Below are 18,776 nucleotides of genomic sequence, written 5' to 3'. Positions count from 1 at the left end.
CCAATATCAGGTGCATGGCAGCTCTTTACCGGCTAATAGAGCTTCAAGGGAGAGCCATGACCCTCTTCGCCCGGACAGCAGCAGATGTTCACGGGTACCTCCAAGCGGCACGGAGAGATATGGTAGGCCAAACCTACCAGCTTATTCAACGGGGTATCCAGATCCACGACATGCAAGACCGGATCTCCGAGCTTGAGGGAGAAGTCGCCGACCTCGTGGACGGCATGATAGAGCTATCGGAGGAGAAGATGGAGATGGAAATGGAGTTGGCAGTTGCCAATGCCTATTTGGAGGAGCATCAAGCTGAGCTCGACGATATGCATGCCCTCAACATGCAGCTCGAAGCTCAGGAGGACCCTGAGGAAGACGAAGGAGCGTCCAGCATGGATATCGAGGAAGATGGCGCCCCTTCTCCTACTCATAGTGTCCATTGGTAGATTGAGGGTTCTCAAGGAACCATTCTTTGTTGTACTCCTCGGCAGCCTAATTTTGGAAAGGTTGTAATAGGTTAGCCTAGAGTCGAGTACTCCCTGTGATTGGAACACCGTTGTATATAAAGTTAATTCTGGTGCCTGGCTTTTTCATCTTTGTATGGTGTGGATGCTAGGTTAAGTAAGTTGCGCCATGATCATATGCTGTGTTCTGAGAGCATGTTCAGTTGGCCGACCCCAGCTTGTGAGACCAAGTGTGCCGACCCTTTGAGGCAGTGTCCGCCTCGTCCGACCCTTTTTAAGTATGGATCGTTGCCGACCCCTTGGCTCGAGTTGTATATGACATGTTTTGCCCGAAGTTGAGTACCAGGTCAAGATAAGTGTTATCTACTCTGAGAATGGGAAAAGTGTGTTTTCCCTATGAGGACGTGTGTTGCACCATTGGCAAGAGTCGCATTAAAGGATTTAATTTATATGTTCCATTTGTTGGAGTACATCTAAGGTTATGAAATTAATGGAGCGTTAACTCTTGCAGATGGCGCATCGCACTAGGTCTGGTTCTGTGCCCGGCAGTAGCGATCAGTGACAGGATCTTCCCCCACCCCCACCCTCATCGCCACTGGAGGCAATCCTAGCAACTCAAACTGAGCTTCTAAGGCATCTGGTGCAAGGGCAACAGCAACAGCCACATGGTGGAAGAGCTCAGCAGCAGCCGCATATCGCTCGGTATGAGGACTTTCTGGGGACACAGCCCTCTTTGTTTCAAAAGATGCAAGAACCACTCGATGCTGACGCCTGGGTTCGTACGATCGAATCCAAGTTCGAGCTTCTCACTGCTCCATGCCCCGACAACAACAAGGCTCGGTTTGCAGCTCAACAACTGCGTGGCTCCGCACGGCTTTGGTGGGATCACTACCATGCCATGCTGCCGGCTGGCCATGTAGTCAGTTGGAATGAGTTCAAGATGGCGTTCAAGGCGCATCACATTCCAGAAGGTCTCTTGGAGCGCAAGCTCAACGAGTTTCTGGCCCTTACCCAAGGAACCTGAGATGTGCTGCATTATGCTCAAGCCTTCAACGACATGTGCCGTTATGCCGGCTATCATGCAGACACAGACGAGAAGAAGCGGGACAGATTCCGCCGAGGACTGAGCTTGGAGCTCAGGGAAAGGTTGAACCCCATAAAGGTGGACACCTACAATGAGTTGGTCAATCTGGCCATCTCTCAGGAGGACTGCATGCAAGCTCTCAAGGCCGACCAAAAGAGGAAAGCCTCTGTGGCATTTCCGAGTCCGCCGACTCGAAGGTTCCGGATGGTTCCTCCACAAGCCCCTGGCCGACCCCAGCAGTCGGGAAGGTGGATCGCCCGACCCCCGCCAGTAACAGCGCCTCGTTTTCCAGGCTTCCAACCGCAAGTGCCCCGGCCGACCCTGCCAACGCCACCCCACCCGGCAGCTAGTAACCGTTGTTTTACCTGCGGTAACGAAGGGCATTTTGCGAAGGACTGCCCCAGAAACAAGAGTCAACAGCAAAGTCCAAACCCCATGGCAGCCAGAGGAAGAAGGCCCAAGGTGCAAGTCCGACAAGGCCGACTCAACTACACCAGCTTGACCGAGCTCCCCGAAGGTGCGCCAGTAATGACGGGTACTTTCCTTGTTTTAAATCAAGCTGTTGTTGTGTTGTTTGATTCGGGAGCCTCTCATAGCTTTATCGGAAGTAAGGCTAGGGAAAGATGTGGGCTAAATGTCGGTCACACTAAGGAACCTTATGTGATCGCCACTCCTGGAGGAAGGATAACGTCGGATCAGATTGTTACTCTTGTACCCCTCTAGCTAGGCTCCACCCTCTTCAAGGAAAACCTTATCACCCTTGACTTAGAAGGCATAGATGTCATCCTTGGTATGGATTGGATGGCCCGACATCACGTGGTTCTAGATACAGTAGCCCGATCCCTCTACCTTAGCTCACCCTTCCATGGCAGTTCTACCATATCCTTGACCCATCCTGAGTCTGCACTTCCTTGTGCCTACCCTCTATCGGGAGCCCGTCTAGAAGGCCTCCCTGTTATCTGTGAGTACCCTGACGTGTTTCCAGAAGACTTGCCGGGTATGCCACCTGATAGAGAAGTGGAGTTTTCCATAGAGTTGATTCCTGGCACAGCCCCAATATCTAAGAGACCCTATCGGATGCCACCCGCTGAGTTAGCCGAGTTGAAGACCCAGTTACATGATCTGTTGGAAAAAGGCTTCATCCGACCCAGTACCTCATCTTGGGGTTGCCCTGCCCTGTTTGTGAAGAAGAAGGATGGCAGTCTACGTATGTGTGTGGATTACCGACCCCTCAATGCTGTGACCATCAGAAACAAGTACCCCCTACCACGCATTGATGTCTTGTTTGATCAGTTAGCCGGAGCAAAAGTGTTCTCCAAGATCGATCTTCGTTCTGGTTATCACCAAATCAAGATTCAACCCTGCGACATACCCAAGACAGCTTTCTCCACCAGATATGGACTGTACGAGTACCTAGTCATGTCCTTTGGACTCACCAATGCACCCGCCTATTTCATGTACCTCATGAACTCGGTATTCATGCCCGAGCTGGACAAGTTCGTAGTGGTGTTCATCGATGATATCCTATTGTACTCGAAGAACGAAGAGGAACATGCCGACTATCTTCATATAGTTCTCCAACGGCTAAGAGATCACCAACTCTATGCCAAGTTCTCCAAGTGTGAGTTCTGGCTAGATAGTGTCAAGTTCTTGGGACATACTATCTCTAAGGATGGTATCGCCGTTGACCCCAGTAAGGTGCAGGAAGTCATGGAATGGAAGCCTCCTGCCTCAGTGCACCAGATCAGAAGTTTCCTTGGACTGGCCGGCTACTATCGGCGTTTCATACCGGATTTTTCTAAGATAGCTAAGCCGATGACCGAGTTGTTGAAGAAAGAGGTCAAATTTGTGTGGGACAACAAGTGTGAAGAAGCCTTCAAGACCCTGAAGCACTTGCTGACCACAGCCCCAGTTTTGGCTCAGCCCGACCCCTCTAGGCCGTATGACGTATACTGTGACGCCTCTGGCACTGGACTCGGATGTGTTCTTATGCAAGACAATCGAGTCATTGTCTATGCCTCACGGGCGTTACGACCTCATGAGCTGAGCTACCCGACCCATGACCTCGAGTTGGCAGCAGTGATACATGCCTTAAAGATATGGAGACACTACCTGATGGGAACCCACCGCAACATCTACACCGACCACAAGAGCCTCAAGTACATCTTCACTCAAGCCGACCTCAACATGTGCCAAAGGAGATGGTTGGAGCTGATAAAGGATTATGAATTGGAAGTGCACTATCATCCCGGCAAAGCCAATGTGGTAGCCGATGCCCTCAGTCGCAAACACCATTGCAACTGCTTGTTGTCAACAGCCTCTACCAAGACTCTGTGTCACGAGATGGAAAAACTCAGTCTGGAGCTTATTCCTCATGGAACCCTTGGTCACATCATCCTTGACTCAGTTTTGGAAGACCAAATCCGGTCAGCACAAGTAAGAGATAAGGAAATACAACGGATCATCAGTAAGATCTCAGTAAAGGATGAGGGATATAAGCAATTCCGACAGGACAAAACGGGAGGCGTGCATTACGGAAACCGAATAGTTGTACCCGCCGACCCCGAGCTGAAGAAGCAAATCCTAGATGAAGCTCATCTCTCCAAGTTCTCAATCCATCCTGGCAGCACTAAGATGTACCATGATCTCCGTCAAACCTTTTGGTGGAGTGGAATGAAGCCGGAAATAGCTCGGTATGTTTCAGAATGTGACACCTGTCAACGCGTCAAAGCCAGTCATTTAAAGGTAGCAGGAACCTTGCAACCGCTACCTATTCCCTCTTGGAAATGGGAAGACATCAGCATGGATTTCATAGTTGGATTGCCCCTTACATCACAACGATATGATTCCATCTGGGTTATAGTGGACCGTTTGACCAAGACCGCCCACTTCCTTCCTGTTCGCACCACCTACACCGTCAAGCAGTATGCAGAGTTGTACCTCGACCGCATAGTTTCCCTACATGGTGTACCCAAGACCATCGTCTCTGATCGAGGAGTCCAGTTTGTGGCACGCTTTTGGGAGCAACTACAAGCATCCATGGGCACCAAGCTTATCCGAAGCTCAACATATCATCCTCAAACCGATGGCCAAACCGAGAGAGTCAACCAGATTCTTGAAGACATGTTAAGAGCTTGTGTTATCCACTATGACAAGAATTGGGACAAGTGTCTGCCCTTAGCAGAATTCTCCTACAATAACAGCTACCAGGCTAGTTTGAAGATGGCACCGTTCGAAGCCCTGTATGGCCGGAGATGCCGGACCCCCTTGAACTGGTCCCAACTAGGAGAAAGACAGGTCTATGGCCCTGACTTAGTGGCAGAAGCCGAAGAGCAAGTAAAGGTAATTCAAGCTAATCTCAAGGCTGCCCAATCTCGACAGAAGAGTTACTCCGACCGGCGAAGAAGACCCCTGCAGTTCGACCTTGGTGATCATGTGTACCTTCGAGTCTCCCCGACCAAAGGAGTACAACGGTTTGGAGTAAAAGGCAAGTTACCTCCCCGCTATATTGGCCCTTATGAGATTGTGGAGATATGTGGACCCGTTGCTTACCGGATCCAACTCCCAGAATAGCTATCGGCCATACATGATGTTTTCCATGTGTCTCAACTGAAGAAATGTGTCCGAGTTCCAGCAGAGATCTTAGAGCAAGAACAGCTTCAGGTAGAGCCCGACCTGACCTACGCCGAGTACCCAGATCGAGTTCTTGACCAGAAGGAAAGGCACACCCGACGCCAAGTGATAAAGATGTACAAGATCCTCTGGAGAAACCACACCGAAGATGAAGCAACATGGGAAACGGACGAATATCTGAACAAGCGCTTCCCAGGTTTTCTGTCTCGTCAAGGAGGTAAAACGTCACCCCGCTTTTTGATGTCCGAATCTCGGGACGAGATTCTTTTTAAGAGGGGTAGGCTATGACGATCGACCCCTAATCTTCCGAGTTAATCTTAATCGGAGCCCTTGAACATAGTCATCTACCTTGTTTTTACCGCGCCTGAGTGCTCAGCCTTCAGCCGATCCCGACCCCGGAGACCCGACCCCTCCCCGCTTCGCTCCGATCCCGACCCCGGCGAGTTCAGCCCACCGTCGGATCCTGCTAGCCTTCCTCAAGCGTCCGTTCTATCTGACCGGTGGACCCGCGAGATCTTTTCCCCAGATCCTCCGCGACAGGCGCACTCGAGTTGCATGCCCGCTTCAGAGTCTTCCTGCCGCGTGGCTCGTCTTCTCCGACGCCGCCGCTCAGTTTTGTCTCTGGCAAGCGACCGAGTGGGTTCTCGCGCCCTCTTCCCCAATGGCAGCGGAAGCCCCTCTGCCACCTTTCTGCAGAGCCTTGCCTCCCGCGCCCATCATCACGCTGCCAGATCCTGGCCCAGAGCCCGATGTCGCCCGTCTTTTCCATCACTTCAACCACAGTCGCACCGCCTGGTCTCCGGTACACGACGATTCCTCCATCACCAACCCTGACCGCGGCCGCGACAGCTCCTTTCCCCGTCCTGTCAGAAGCCGCCCGACAATCTGTTGCTCCGCGCTCGCCCGCGCGTCCGCGGCTGCCTATCTTCTCACCTGTGCGCCCTTGATTCTAGCGCCGTTAAACCGGTCGCTTCTATCATATCTTCCGCACGACGACGCCCGCCTTCTGCCAAATCTCAACCACCGGTCTACCGCTCCTACGCCGCCCTGACGGCAGAACCCAATGACCGCTGGCGCCACCCCCGGAGTCCTGCACCACCGCCCTCTTCGCTCAATCGCCGCCCCGGCAGAGCACTCCATTGTTTCTCCCTGGCCTTCGCGCCGCTTCCCTTCTCTCTCTCCCGCGCCGCTTCCTTTCTCCGTTCCAGCAGCTATAAAAGGAATGCACCAGCCGCTGGAGTTCCCTCCGCCATTGTTGCCTTCAGCCATTTTCTTACTCCCTGCTCAAGCTCCTAGCGCCACACACCAAGTTTCTGAGGAGCTCTGCTCTCAGATTCTCTCTCAGTTTTCTCCAAGTCACCCAGCCGCTTGCTCCTCCGCGCTGCGTAAAAGCTTACTTGTGATCTGCAAGAAGCATCGCCGCCGCCGGAGCACTGCCGGTCTTAGCCGTTGTTCAAGCTTTGGTCCCTCCACCCAAGCCTGCTTCTTCCCGACCCCAAGCTTTCCTTTCAGGAAGAAGGTGAGTTGCCGACCCTAGTCCGCTTCACCCGACCTCTCCTATCCGCCCGATCCCGGTTCCATCTCGCCCGACCCTGTCTGTTCCGCTGACCCTTATCCGCCTCGCCCGAGGGCTCGGCTGTGATCTTTTTCTTCAACCCGAGGGTGTATGTGTAAAACTTAGGAACCCTTCAGCGCTTGCGTCTGAGGATCCCTAGTTTTCCCATATCCTCTAGATCAAGGATCAGAGCATAAGTTCCTTTCCGACGCTTGCCTTTCGATCATCACCAGCTCTCTTGAACATCCCTACCCTCCTGCTCTTTGTCGCGAGTTTCTGGGCTCAGGCGAGCCAGTGCTGCTGTTGAAATAACTATCTATGCTAACTCTTGCATTGCATTCGTGTAGAGCTGCACCTCGCCGATGGCTTCTACGAGTTACACCCGGCGCCAGAAGAAGAAGGTGTAGCCGAGCTCCTGCCCTCCGAAGCTAAAGTCGCCCCAGAAGTCGAGCAGTTTCCTTCCTCTTTGCTCGAAGGCAAGCCCCGGTTGCATGAAAACCCTGTGTGTTTTACCAATCTTGCGCATGCCTTCTGTAACATGCTTGTGCATTTACATATAGGAGTTGTTTGAAACCCTAGATGCATGACCTAGTTATCCCCTTGATCTGAGCACTAGCTGTTGGACCGAGTAGTTGCCTTGCTTAACTAGGAGACGGTAAAAGTCGAGTGACCTCCTGTCACTCGCGAGTTGTAGGAGTTGCATGTCTACTCTTTCTGTTATAACTATAAGGACGATGGACGGGGCAGGGTTTTGGTAACTCTTTGGTGGTCGGATGGTTGCCCCGTCTGTCTATGAAATCTTGCTAAGGCCCGACAGTGGTGGTGTTCGTGATCAAGTGTTTGAAAGTACTAGCCTCATACTTAGTATGGGATGAGGAAGCCTAGTACCGGATTGAACCTAGACGTGAGCGGTCGCCCCATTGTTCTTGGAACGGAGTTTCCCCTGCTGGTTGTCGCACGTGGTGGCAAGCGTGGTCACAGGACGGCAGAGGCCGGGTCTGTGGAACCTTGCACCAAAGGAAATGGGCCCGACACGGGTTAGGGGATTGATGGGGAAGGCCGACACAGGAAGCGACCTTCGGGTGCGTGGATGTCGTGAGGCTAGGTTCACCATGCATGGTGAAAGAACTCGAATCGATTCGTCTGCCTCTCACAGTTTGAGATTGCTTGATCGCTATGTCACCTTGAGTAAATGAGGAATCTGATGATGACATGTTTGTTGATATATCTATACATCTTGTTTGGTTCTATGAATGCTTAGAATAGGTTGCAAAACCTAGACTGGTAAATGAATCTAGAACTGGAGCTAAAACTTGAAAATAGGGTTACTTAGTGCTTTTGGCAAACACACCCCTCAGCCAAAAAACCCTACATGTCTAGAAGGAGGAGTAGTTTTTACTCCTATCGGTTAAGTCTTGTTGAGCTTAGTAGCTCAGCCTTGTTGTGGCTCCTGTTTTTCAGGTGAAGTTGCTGCTCCCGACCCCTTTGTTGCTGGCGCTTGGCCGCCCCAGCTCCCGCCGGGCTGGACGGTTGAGTGGGATCCTTCCTCGGACGGCGAGGAAAGGAACCAGTGATGTCCCGGTTGGCCTCACCAGGGACGTCCGACCCCGACGATTGCTTCCGCTAGTGGTTTTACCTTTTGCTGTTTTACCTTCGAACCTTGTAAAAACTCTGATGTTGGTTTTTGTGACCGAACTAAAAGGTGAATTCGTTAATCTCAGTGGACTCGTTGTATTCTCTGGAACCACTCACCTTCGTGTGAGTCTGCTAAACTCGATCCTGTTCAGGTGGTTAATCGGATGAAATCCGACGGCATTTCGTGTTAACTTGGCTTAAGCATGGGTGTCGCATGTTAGGCGGCTTAACCCTGTTTGATCAAGCGAATCCGAAGTGGATCCGCCACACATGTAGGGGTTCAAGGGGGCTCCATTGTCCGAGCATACAGATCAGGTCCCACCCATCCTACCGCTAGATCCGCCCCTGGTCGAAGTTACGTACTCCTCCTTTTGTTTTCAACTATAAGTTGTCTCTTTGTTTTCCACTACAATTTGTGGTGAAGTAAACTAGATATCATTAATACTATTTTGAAACCAATGCATGGCTATATGATCAATAATATAATAACTCCCATAGTATCTATTTTTTTCACGGATCTTAAATATATTTCAGTTTATACTTGATTGAAACCAATGCATGGCTACATGATCGATAATATAATAACTCTCCGTAGCATCTCTTTATTCATGGATCTTAAATACATTTCAGTTTATACTTGATTGTCAAAAATATGTGTTGCTTTGCTTATTTGATTTGCACTATTTCTGTTTGTGTGCTTCTACATATTTCTTAGAAGAACCTAATCAAATCATGATTTTGCAGTACAAAGTTCAGGTACTACATCATGCTTCTACACCCCTACTTCATGCATACAGATCAGGTCCATGTCTTAACCCTCATTAATAAAAATGGGAAAAATTGTATTGAGATGTCCTATGGTGGTTTTATTGCCCTAGGGAAAGCCAGTATCCTATTGAATTCAACTGTCCTAGAGAAATTCCAAATATTCAATTAGGTTAGTTTGATCTCTGGAATTGTAGCTACCATATATATAGATTAACCTGAGTTGGCATCTACTATGTTCAGCCAACTCTCTACTGTGTTCAGACTCTCATGTCACAATGACTAGGTGTAGACTAGAACAATTTGTCTACATTCTTTATCTCCCAAGTGAGGTTGAAGGTGATGTTTCAGACCAAGAAGTAGAAGATGTTTTGGACGATAGTGAAGCGGGTGGGATGCCTTGTGACAAGAGGAGGTACAGCATATTGAGCTGTAGTGTAAAGATTTGGGAGTTATATTTGTGAAAATTATGTTTGTATGTGTGGAAAATGTCTACAAAAGTGTGACATGAAATTCATATTACCTGTTTATGGACAGCAAATTTGTGGTTTTGAAGACTGGAGTCATACAACATATAATTATTCTTTGTTTTTGTTATACAACATATAATTATTCTCTCATTTTCTTACCATACCAAAAGGTTTTGGTTGCTTAAATTACAACTATAATATTCATCTTTTTGTTGCTTTGTTTGCATTGCAAAATTAATCCGTAGCGTTAGCACAGGCATTCTACTAGTAGGACATAAATACAAAAGGTTTAGTAGAAATGTGTGCTAACAAATCCTGAAATCCCTAGAACATTCGTGCTCTTGCATTGAAGCCCTTACTACTGCAACAGAAGAGTGACTGATGCCTCAACATTTGTGTCAACATCTGTAGATTATTCTCTTCAACACACCTTGTTTATGAGGAACAACCATGTGGTCTGGGAGGGGCATGCTTCTTGCATGGGCCAACTACTACTAGAACTGATGTCCAATGGGTTATGCGTGAATGCGTTTGCCGAGTTCGCCACTTATATTATATATACCATTTCCTGTCTCTTCTCTCCCAGTGCCTCAGTCACCGAAGGACTATTCAGCATGGAAGGGAGACGTTCTTCTGCTGCGCTCCTCTTCCTCGCGCTTGCGCTCGCCGCCGGCAGCCTCGGTGCGGTGGCGCAACTCCATCCGCCGGCCGGCAAGCGCTACATGCTCGTCGCCTTGCAGACGGGCCGCGGTGACAATTCCAAGTTAGCCGTGAGGACAGGCGACAACGCCATCCCCGGCTTCGCCAACGGGAAGCACCAGTGGTTCGCCGTTACGGGGAACGAGGACCTCGTCCCGCCGGGAAGCAAGAGCTACCGCCGCAACATCCCCGGCCGCGGCCAGGGCCTCGTCAACATGCTGGGCGCTTTGGTGAATAATAATGGCACACGTTAGGCCGGGGATTGTTCTTTAGTTGTCGTTCATGTGTACGTTAGGTTATTTTTAAGCTTGTTTCTTTTTTCTTCCATCCTGAGTCCTGCTCAAATCGTGTTACTGTTGTCTGTGTGCTTCTCTCCAGTTTAGAGGAATGAGCTTGGATTTAGCTGACTTCATCTGGAGTCATGCATGATGCTATTGTAATGGTTGAGTAATGTACTCCGTCTTGTCGCAAATTGAAATGGTAGGAGTCCTGAAAAGAACTACTGTCTTTCCTGCTTGCTTAAATCTGAAGGGAAATTTTCCTATATGTCATTGGCTAAAACTTTTATCCCTGATGTGCCACCTAAAAAACTCAAATCTTGTAAATGCCATTGTGAATAAAATCTAATCTCTTTCATGCCAATGTTGACTGGATACCGGTAGTCTTAGCTAACAGACCTTGCCCTTGCTCTTACCTGGACCCAAATTTCACTGCTGGTCAGTGGTGCTTTTTATACCACCAATTGAATTTAAACAATCTGCATATGGATATGTTTACAAATTCTTTAATAGGTCCACCACAAGCACTTCACAACCTAGCTGCATATGCATAGTTTCTTTAAAAAAAGTGACGTTACATACATAGTCTTATAGCACTCCTAAATACATAACCTTTTGACTACAAAATTGCACAGATTTCACATAATTGCGACAGTAAACTACTAAGAGCATAGGATTTGCAGCTAGGTGAATGCATGCATGTGTTTCATCAAAAGTTTGAGTAGGAAGATTAACGCGATACAGTGCTGATGTACGTACAGTGCTAGATTAACAGATACTACATTGAAGTACTAGTAGGAAGAGACTATTAGCATCAGAATCTGAATGACCTGCGGGCTCCCCTTGGCACCCACCAATCGAACAAATACAACTCGAAATAGCAACAAAGAAGTGCAGATATTGCACTGCACCGAGAGGGGGGGGGGGGGGGGGGGGGGGGGGGGGGGGGGGCGGGCGTTGTGTTGGAGAGGCTTACAGCTCGGGCAGCCTGGGCAGGTTTATTGTCTCCTGGTTCGGCAGGCTCATCTTTTATTCTCGAGAAGGCAATCGAAGCTCCTGTTTGACTTGTGGCTACCTCCGGTTGTGTAGTACAACATGCGTGTCTGAGTCAGCCTTGTATTGGCACTACCAGAATCTAGAATTGCCTTGGCAGCCAAAGACCGCCAAGAAAATGATTCTTGGTAGCCGACAGCGAAGCAAAATCCGGCAAACCCAGTCCAAGGCTCCAAGCCGGAGAGCCACCCCTTCCTGGTCAGAAATGCAGCGCCGTCTCCATCCCTCGCCGAGCCTCCCTTCCAGTCATCGTTGATTCGGTGCGGTCAGGGAGAGGCTAGGCTTCCGTGACTTGGGATGGATGGGAAAGGGGCAAAATTGGTATTTCAAATTCTCCTAATGATGGATGCAGGTAGTGGAGATCGACCAAGTTAAATCTATATTTTCTTGGCAAACTATGAGCTTAACAAGCTTCTTCCGGTACAATCAAATCAATCCAGCGTGGATCCAATGAGCCCCGATGACCTGATATCCGTTGCCGATCCATTACAGCAGAAATCATCATCATCATCTGAAGAGTCTGAGAGCGGTAGGTGATCTCCTTCCGGTGGCCACACAAACTCTGGCTTCGTTAGCGGCACGTCTATGCTGCAGGTGCTCAGCCGGTGCGACGGGTTCGGGTCGCTGCACGCCAAACCGAGGATGAGCACCCCGAAAGCATAGACGGGGGACTGGGGCTCGTCTATGAGCTAGCTAATCGATGCGGGACAGATGAAGAGAGGGCATAATAATAATCATCAAATGCAATCACATCACATCACAGAGGGATGAATCGAAGCAACTTGAATTTTCAGGAAAAAAAAAACCAAAGCACCTTCAACTACAAATGTCTATTGCATCCTACAAAATAATTTCCTTTTCTGGTTCAATCTTGTGAAAAGTGAATGGAAAAATATCAGAATTGCAGATGAATCGTGGAGAGCAGTGTCGCTAGGCGCCTGCACATCACCATGGTGGCCGTACATCGGCGCCCCCGAGGTTCTGGAGGTACCTCCTCGTGCAAGCTCTCACCACCGGCGACCGCAGGCCATCACGCACCACCACCGGATCAAGAAGGTGAGGAACACGGCGGCACCCGCCTACCGCAAGCCCTCCGTGTGCCTCCGACAACGACTGCCACTACCAATTATACAGAGCGGGCCCACACGTTGGACGCTTGTTTACTTTTATTTTTTTCTCTGATGAACCCTATATGGAAGAAATTATCTGCTCTTTTATTTTTCTTATGGAATTATATCACTTATCACATATACACATGATTGAATGTAATTTTCTTCGATATAAGTCTAAAATCTAAATTCTACTCCCTCCGTTTCAAATTGCAAGTAGTTTTAGCTTTTTTAGGTTCACAGATATTATTATGCATCTACATACAGTGTATTCTTAGGTGCAAAATAATATCCATAAATATAGAAAAGTCAAAACGATATAAAATTTGGAACGGAGGGAGTAATGTTTACGCCTCATGGCCCTCTCATTACCTTAGAAGGTTGACCAACACATCAGCAACTATACTTGACGGTTCCATTTTAGTGGAAAAGAAGTTTTGGCACCCAGGTGATCCCATTATTGACGATTATTATTGGACATAAGTTCTGAATGGAGATGATTTTAATTTTTCGATTCACCATCATTTCTATCACTATATTTCAACATAGTTCTTCCCCTTAGCAACGCACTCATATATTTGCTAGTCAGTCATTAAAGGAACGGTGGAAATTAGAGAAGGATCAATCAAGAAAAGGAGTCACCAAAAGAAGAATCAATCGAGGAAAGGAACCACTGAAAGAATATAAAAAGTAAAAGATAAAGAACATAAAGCAATTAAGTGCGCCGTTGAGGGAATCGTCTCAAACCATATGGGGGCTGTACTGACTGTGACTGCTATATAGCTACCATGAATACCTGCCCAATACCGCGTGCAGCGTGCTTTATGTTCACGTCTTCCCCGCAACAACTCCTACAATAGCAATGTAGAGCTAGCAAAGCTGCCAGGAATAGGCATAGCTCTGCCGCTGATACACGAGATTTGCCACTCCATGGCCACCGCTGGCAGCAGCAAGCCGTTCGGATCCATGTCGGCCATCGTCGCAGACGCCGCGAGCGGGTACCACATCCTCAAGATCGATGGCTACTCCGGCACTAAGGGGACGCCGACAGGAGAGTACATCAAGTCCCGACCCTTCACTGTGGGCGGCCATCGCTGGTGCATCCTATATTATCCCAATGGAAATACCTCGGAGTCTGCAGATTGTGTATCCCTTTTTCTTTCCCTCGATGAAAATGTCACCAAGACACTGAAGGTGCAACATAGATTCTGTTTCATCGACGACGTGGAGGAGGAAACTCCGTCACTGACATCAGAGACAGTATGCAGCTTCGAGAGCTACGGCAATTGGGGCCGCGCAACGTTCATTAGAAGGGAAGATCTGGAGAAATCGAAGCATCTCAAAGACGATTCTTTCGTGGTCCGCTGCGACATGGCCATCATCAATGAGTTACACACAGAGGAGATGTCCGAGGCCCCTACCGCGACCTTCGTCTCCGTGCCCCCATCGGACTTGCATCAACATCTTGGCGACCTCCTCCAGAGCGAGAAGGGCGCTGATGTGGTGTTTGAGGTTGGCAGCGAGACATTCAAGGCGCATAGGTGCGTGCTTGCAGCCAGGTCACCAGTCTTCAGCGCAGAGCTCTTTGGCCTAATGAAGGAGAGTGATGCTGCAGGCATCGTCCACGTAGACGACATGGAGGCACATGTTTTCAAGGCGTTGCTCTTCTTCGTTTACACTGACTCGTTGCCAGAGCTGAACGGAGAAGCGGAAGGTGGCATGTCCCAACATCTCCTTGTTGCTGCGGACAGGTATAACCTTGAGAGGCTCAAGCTGATTTGCGAACACAAACTATGCAAGTGCATTGAGGCAAGCACTTTGGCAACTATCTTGGCGTTATCTGAGCAGCACCACTGCCATGGACTGAAGAAGGCATGCTTCAACTTCCTCAGCTCTCCTGTAAATCTGACGGCTGTCCTTGCAACCGACGCCTTCGAGTATCTGAATAAAAGCTGTCCTTCTGTTTTAAAGGAATTGATTGCCAAGCTTGGTAAGTAAATTCACCGATAGTACTTATATGTCTGATCAATTTGTGTTAGTTGTCACAGCATGATCAGGTTTTGTCTACTATTCTGGTATAGCATGTTGAGACTGTATGTGCTGTAAGTCCTATGTATCTTCATAACTAATTTTGCTTTACTGTCTTATTATCCTGTGCTATTGCAGCTCTATAAGCATGTATGTGAAATAAAATGTGAAACGGATATCTAAAGCCCAATATACTGAAAAGATATATTTGTTTGAATGTTTTTTATATTTAACCACATCTGGATCTGGAACGCGCCTGCACGCTCTGCTTTGTTTTCTGTACCATCATTCTAGGGGGCTGTGCTTCATTGCTTGCACAGGCCATTTACTGGCCGGCCAGGTTTTCTCAATGTAAACTGGGCTGGATTTATTTGGTCCAGTTAATTGCTCTTTTATAGGTTCACATTGGGCTCATTCGATGTATTTTGTAATACTGTGTGTACCTTTTGCGTAAAGCAGAAAAACATAGTGTCACAATTTCGCAAGCTGAAACATTCCATGGGCCATGGCAATGTTTAGATCCAAAAAATAAAAAATAAAATCACATTTGTCATTAATCGTGGAAGGGTAAAAATCTTGACTACATGAACTGTATAGTGATCTACTGTGCTTTGTTATAAATAATTAAAAACCAGAACAGGTATATTACTTAGCAACAATAGTTTATAATAAATAGGTTACACCAAAAGCATCTGTAGGCTGGTGGGCTTTGGTAACAGAAAAGGAAAACTTAAAGGTACCTTAGCTGACAGCAAGATATTAGGCAGGCCTATATCAGTAATTTTGCTCATATCAAGGACAGTTATATCTGAATGTTGATCCTCTGTACCATTCTTTGAAAGGTAATTTATAGCTTCCCCATTTTTATAGCAAGAATTTTTAGAAAAGCTAGAAACATGAATCAAATGAGAAAAAGATGATCAACTCGATTTCTCTCCAATGCCGTAAATTGAAGTTTAATCACAATGAAACAGTTCACACCAACATACTTTCCAAAAAGATATATCTTACTATTACTAATTGGAGACTCCTTTTAAAGTCTCCAGGTGAAGTCATCTGGTACATTCTTGAAAAGGAGAAATTTTAAAAATTCTCACAAAAAGCAAAACATCCAATCATCGATCGGTAGACTCAATAATCATGGTTATTGGACGTATGCCATTATGAAAATAGTCCAAAGGAACCCTAAATCTTTAAAGACCGAGACGTGCGTTCAAGCTCAGGCTCCTCATTGGGCCACGTCCTCTGTGATTATCGATCCTCTGATCATATTTCAACGGTGGAAATCAAAGCATAGGCGCGGGCCGGGCATCTTCTCGACCCTTCGCGTGTCGCATGACCGCAGTTTCCTTCCCCGCGCGCCCTCCCCTGTTCTCGTCGCGTTTCCAACCTCCTCACCAGCGTGGAAGGGACGAGGGAGCAGACGGCGGCGCGTCGCGCTGAGGGATCGGGTGCGTGTCAGCGTGACTAGCTACGATGAAGGCCGATCCCACCTGGCATACTCCCTAGTTTCTCACTCCGTGCTGCACCCTCCCTCCAAGCACTGGCCCGTGCCTCTGCCAAGCAGTATGGAACGAGAGAGACGAAGCCGGGTGACGACTGCTGGAGGAAGCAAGCGGGTTAACCGGCGGACGTATGAGGTAGGACGTAGGCGACCACCGGTGGGTCGCCGGCAGCCCGGCACACGGCCACAACATCACGGCGGAGGTATGTTGTTCGACGATATGCCCAACCAGGACATGGAGCCGGACATACCTGTTGCTGCTACTTCCTGTTCAAACATGCTGATAGGCAGCAGATTCATGGCACTTGGCACCAGAACAACGAAATGCCGACTGAATTGCGACAATGACTGGCAATTTTATCAATTGTCATCAGTGCCATCTCGTTCATTGCTGGTCGTCCGCCAGACCATGCACACATAATTTATATCTCCAAAGGTATAAGTTACAATAATTATGGTCCTGTAACAATTATTTTAGGTTGTGCTCCCATCTTCACCGTTGAGCATATCCGGCACGAGCGACACACGGCTCGGTAGGAGCGTGACCTCTACGCGGGCTGGAAGGCTGAGGGCGAGAAGATGGCGGCCGACCTTGGGGCGGAGGTCAGTCGGCTCCAGTCGCAGATGCAGGGGCTTGAGACCGCTGTGTCCCAAGGGGTCGATCGGGAATGTCTGCTAAGAGCCCAATCTGAGGGTAAGGATTTCATTGTCCTCTTGCTTGTAGCGTTGCTCTGGTTTCTGACTTGGTGGCCTTTTTTGGACAGGCCTTGAGGGCGACCTCGCACGGCTGAAAGATGCTATCGATGCGGAGCGCGCCGAGCACGCCAACCTGCGGGACACCGTCTGCATCGTCTGTGAGGACCTTAGTGTGGTCCAAGAGGAGGGGACGAGCACGCTGGTGGCTCGTGTCCTCGGGACTTACCAGCGGGCCCGTGAGATCGCTCAGGAGGCGCTCCATGTTGGAGTGAGGCGGGCCTTCGGCGTCTTCGGCTCTCACTACTCCAACATCAACTTCGACGCGATGGGCGGGGGTACGCCTCCGGCTACTCTGAGGCCGAGCTGGAAGAGATTGATGCGTCGGTGCTTAATCCAGCGGAGGCCTTGGCGCAGCTCCTGGAGGATGAGGCCATCTCACCAGAGGACCCAGGAATGAGCTAACTGTATCGGGCCAAGCGGCTCAAAAACATGTAAATAAGTTAGGAAATTTCAAACTTGCTTTTGTGATGGCTGGAGAGGCCTTTCTATTTATGCAATTTTCTTGAAAAAGTTTTCGATCCTCTTTCTACTTTTTGGATTTGGAAAGTTCAGAGCGCGAGTCGGATGTGCCGGGAAGTGCTGATGAGTAGAGGCAACGTAGCCGCTGGGGCATAGGTTTCTCGCAGTCCGATAGGTCTTGCCCGAGCGCCGTTCGCGCACTCCTTTCTTTTCACGCCCAAACGTTTAGGAAGAGGGTCAGTTTGGAAAAAATGGTGTTTTGAGAAGACGCCAAGTGTCTTGGGCTGGAGTCCTTGACAGCCCCCGAGGGATATGCGACCCTGGGGCAGAGCTAGGGTCGGGTATCCCTAAGCTTGGGATGAAACTTTAGCGAAGGCAAGTCAAAATAGCCCTTTTTTCACAAACTGAAAGATGACGGAAGTATGTATGTACAAGCTTGGAAATAATGGCTAAGGGTAGAAATGTCTTAGCTGTTCGATGTTCCATGCGTTGGTGAAGATCTGCCCGTTGGGGGTTGCTAGCTTGTATGTGCCCGGTCGCAGTACTTGTGCGATGATGAAAGGACCTTCCCATGGAGGGGTCAGCTTGTGCCAACCTCTGTTGTCTTGAATGAGGCGGAGCACCAAGTCGCCGATGCTGAAGGCCCGACCCATGACCTTACGACTGTGGTACCGTCGCAAGGCCTGCTGGTACCTGGCCGAGTGCAGCAGAGCTACGTCTCATGCCTCGTCTAGTTGGTCTTGTGCATCCACGAGGGATGCTTGGTTCTCTTGCTCGTCGTATGCTCTGACCCTTAGCGATCCATACTCCAAATCTGTGGGGAGGATTGCCTCGGACCCATAGACCATGAAGAATGGCGTGAAGCCGGTGGCCCTGCTGGGGGTCGTCCTCAGGCTCCATAGGATCGCGGGGAGTTCCACAACCCATCGGCTGCTGAACTTGTTGAGGCGGTCAAAGATCCATGGCTTGAGACCCTGGAGTATCATGCCGTTGGCCTGCTCAACTTGTCCGTTCGTGCGGGGATGCGCTACGGCCGACCAGTCCACTCGGATGTGGTGATCATCGCAGAACGTGAGGAATTTCTTCCTGGTGAACTGCGTGTCGTTGTCCATGATGACGGAGTTGGGGACTCTGAAGCGGTGGACGATGTCGGTGAAGAATTGCACCGCCTGCTTGAACTTGATCTGCGTGATCGGTTGAGCCTCGATCCACTTCATGAATTTGTCAATGGCGACCAGCAGGTGGGTGAAGCCACTGGGCACTTTCTTAAAGGGCCCAATGAGGTCCAGACCC

The 18,776-nt window shown here is 49.1% G+C and overlaps 2 protein-coding genes across 2 annotated transcripts; both read left to right on the top strand.

Moving 5' to 3' along the window:
• The first annotated feature begins 13,527 nt into the window (after positions 1-13,527).
• Positions 13,528-14,981, top strand: LOC117862583 (BTB/POZ and MATH domain-containing protein 1). Its single transcript, XM_034746078.2, has one exon. It carries the CDS (start codon positions 13,667-13,669, stop codon positions 14,732-14,734), a length of 1,068 nt encoding a protein of 355 aa, XP_034601969.1. The 5' UTR covers positions 13,528-13,666; the 3' UTR covers positions 14,735-14,981.
• A 122-nt stretch (positions 14,982-15,103) lies between these two features.
• On the top strand, positions 15,104-17,736 carry LOC117862584 (uncharacterized). The gene is made up of 2 exons (XM_072295136.1): positions 15,104-16,962; positions 17,033-17,736. The coding sequence occupies exons 1-2, from the start codon at positions 16,848-16,850 to the stop codon at positions 17,419-17,421; spliced, it is 504 nt and encodes a 167-aa protein (XP_072151237.1). The 5' UTR covers positions 15,104-16,847; the 3' UTR covers positions 17,422-17,736.
• The last annotated feature ends 1,040 nt before the right edge of the window (positions 17,737-18,776 follow it).

Source organism: Setaria viridis, chromosome 7 (assembly GCF_005286985.2).
Source record: "Setaria viridis chromosome 7, Setaria_viridis_v4.0, whole genome shotgun sequence".
NCBI lineage: Eukaryota > Viridiplantae > Streptophyta > Magnoliopsida > Poales > Poaceae > Setaria > Setaria viridis.
Note: the sequence above shows the minus strand (reverse complement) of the source record. Positions and strands in the feature narration are given on the sequence as shown.

Excerpts from the sequence above, each read along its gene's own strand:
- LOC117862583 (XM_034746078.2), top strand. The coding sequence starts at position 13,667 with ATGGCCACCGCTGGCAGCAGCAAGCCGTTCGGATCCATGTCGGCCATC.
- LOC117862584 (XM_072295136.1), top strand. The coding sequence starts at position 16,848 with ATGGCGGCCGACCTTGGGGCGGAGGTCAGTCGGCTCCAGTCGCAGATG. Across the intron at positions 16,963-17,032 it reads GCTAAGAGCCCAATCTGAGG|GCCTTGAGGGCGACCTCGCA; the intron begins GTAAGGATTTCA and ends TTTTTTGGACAG.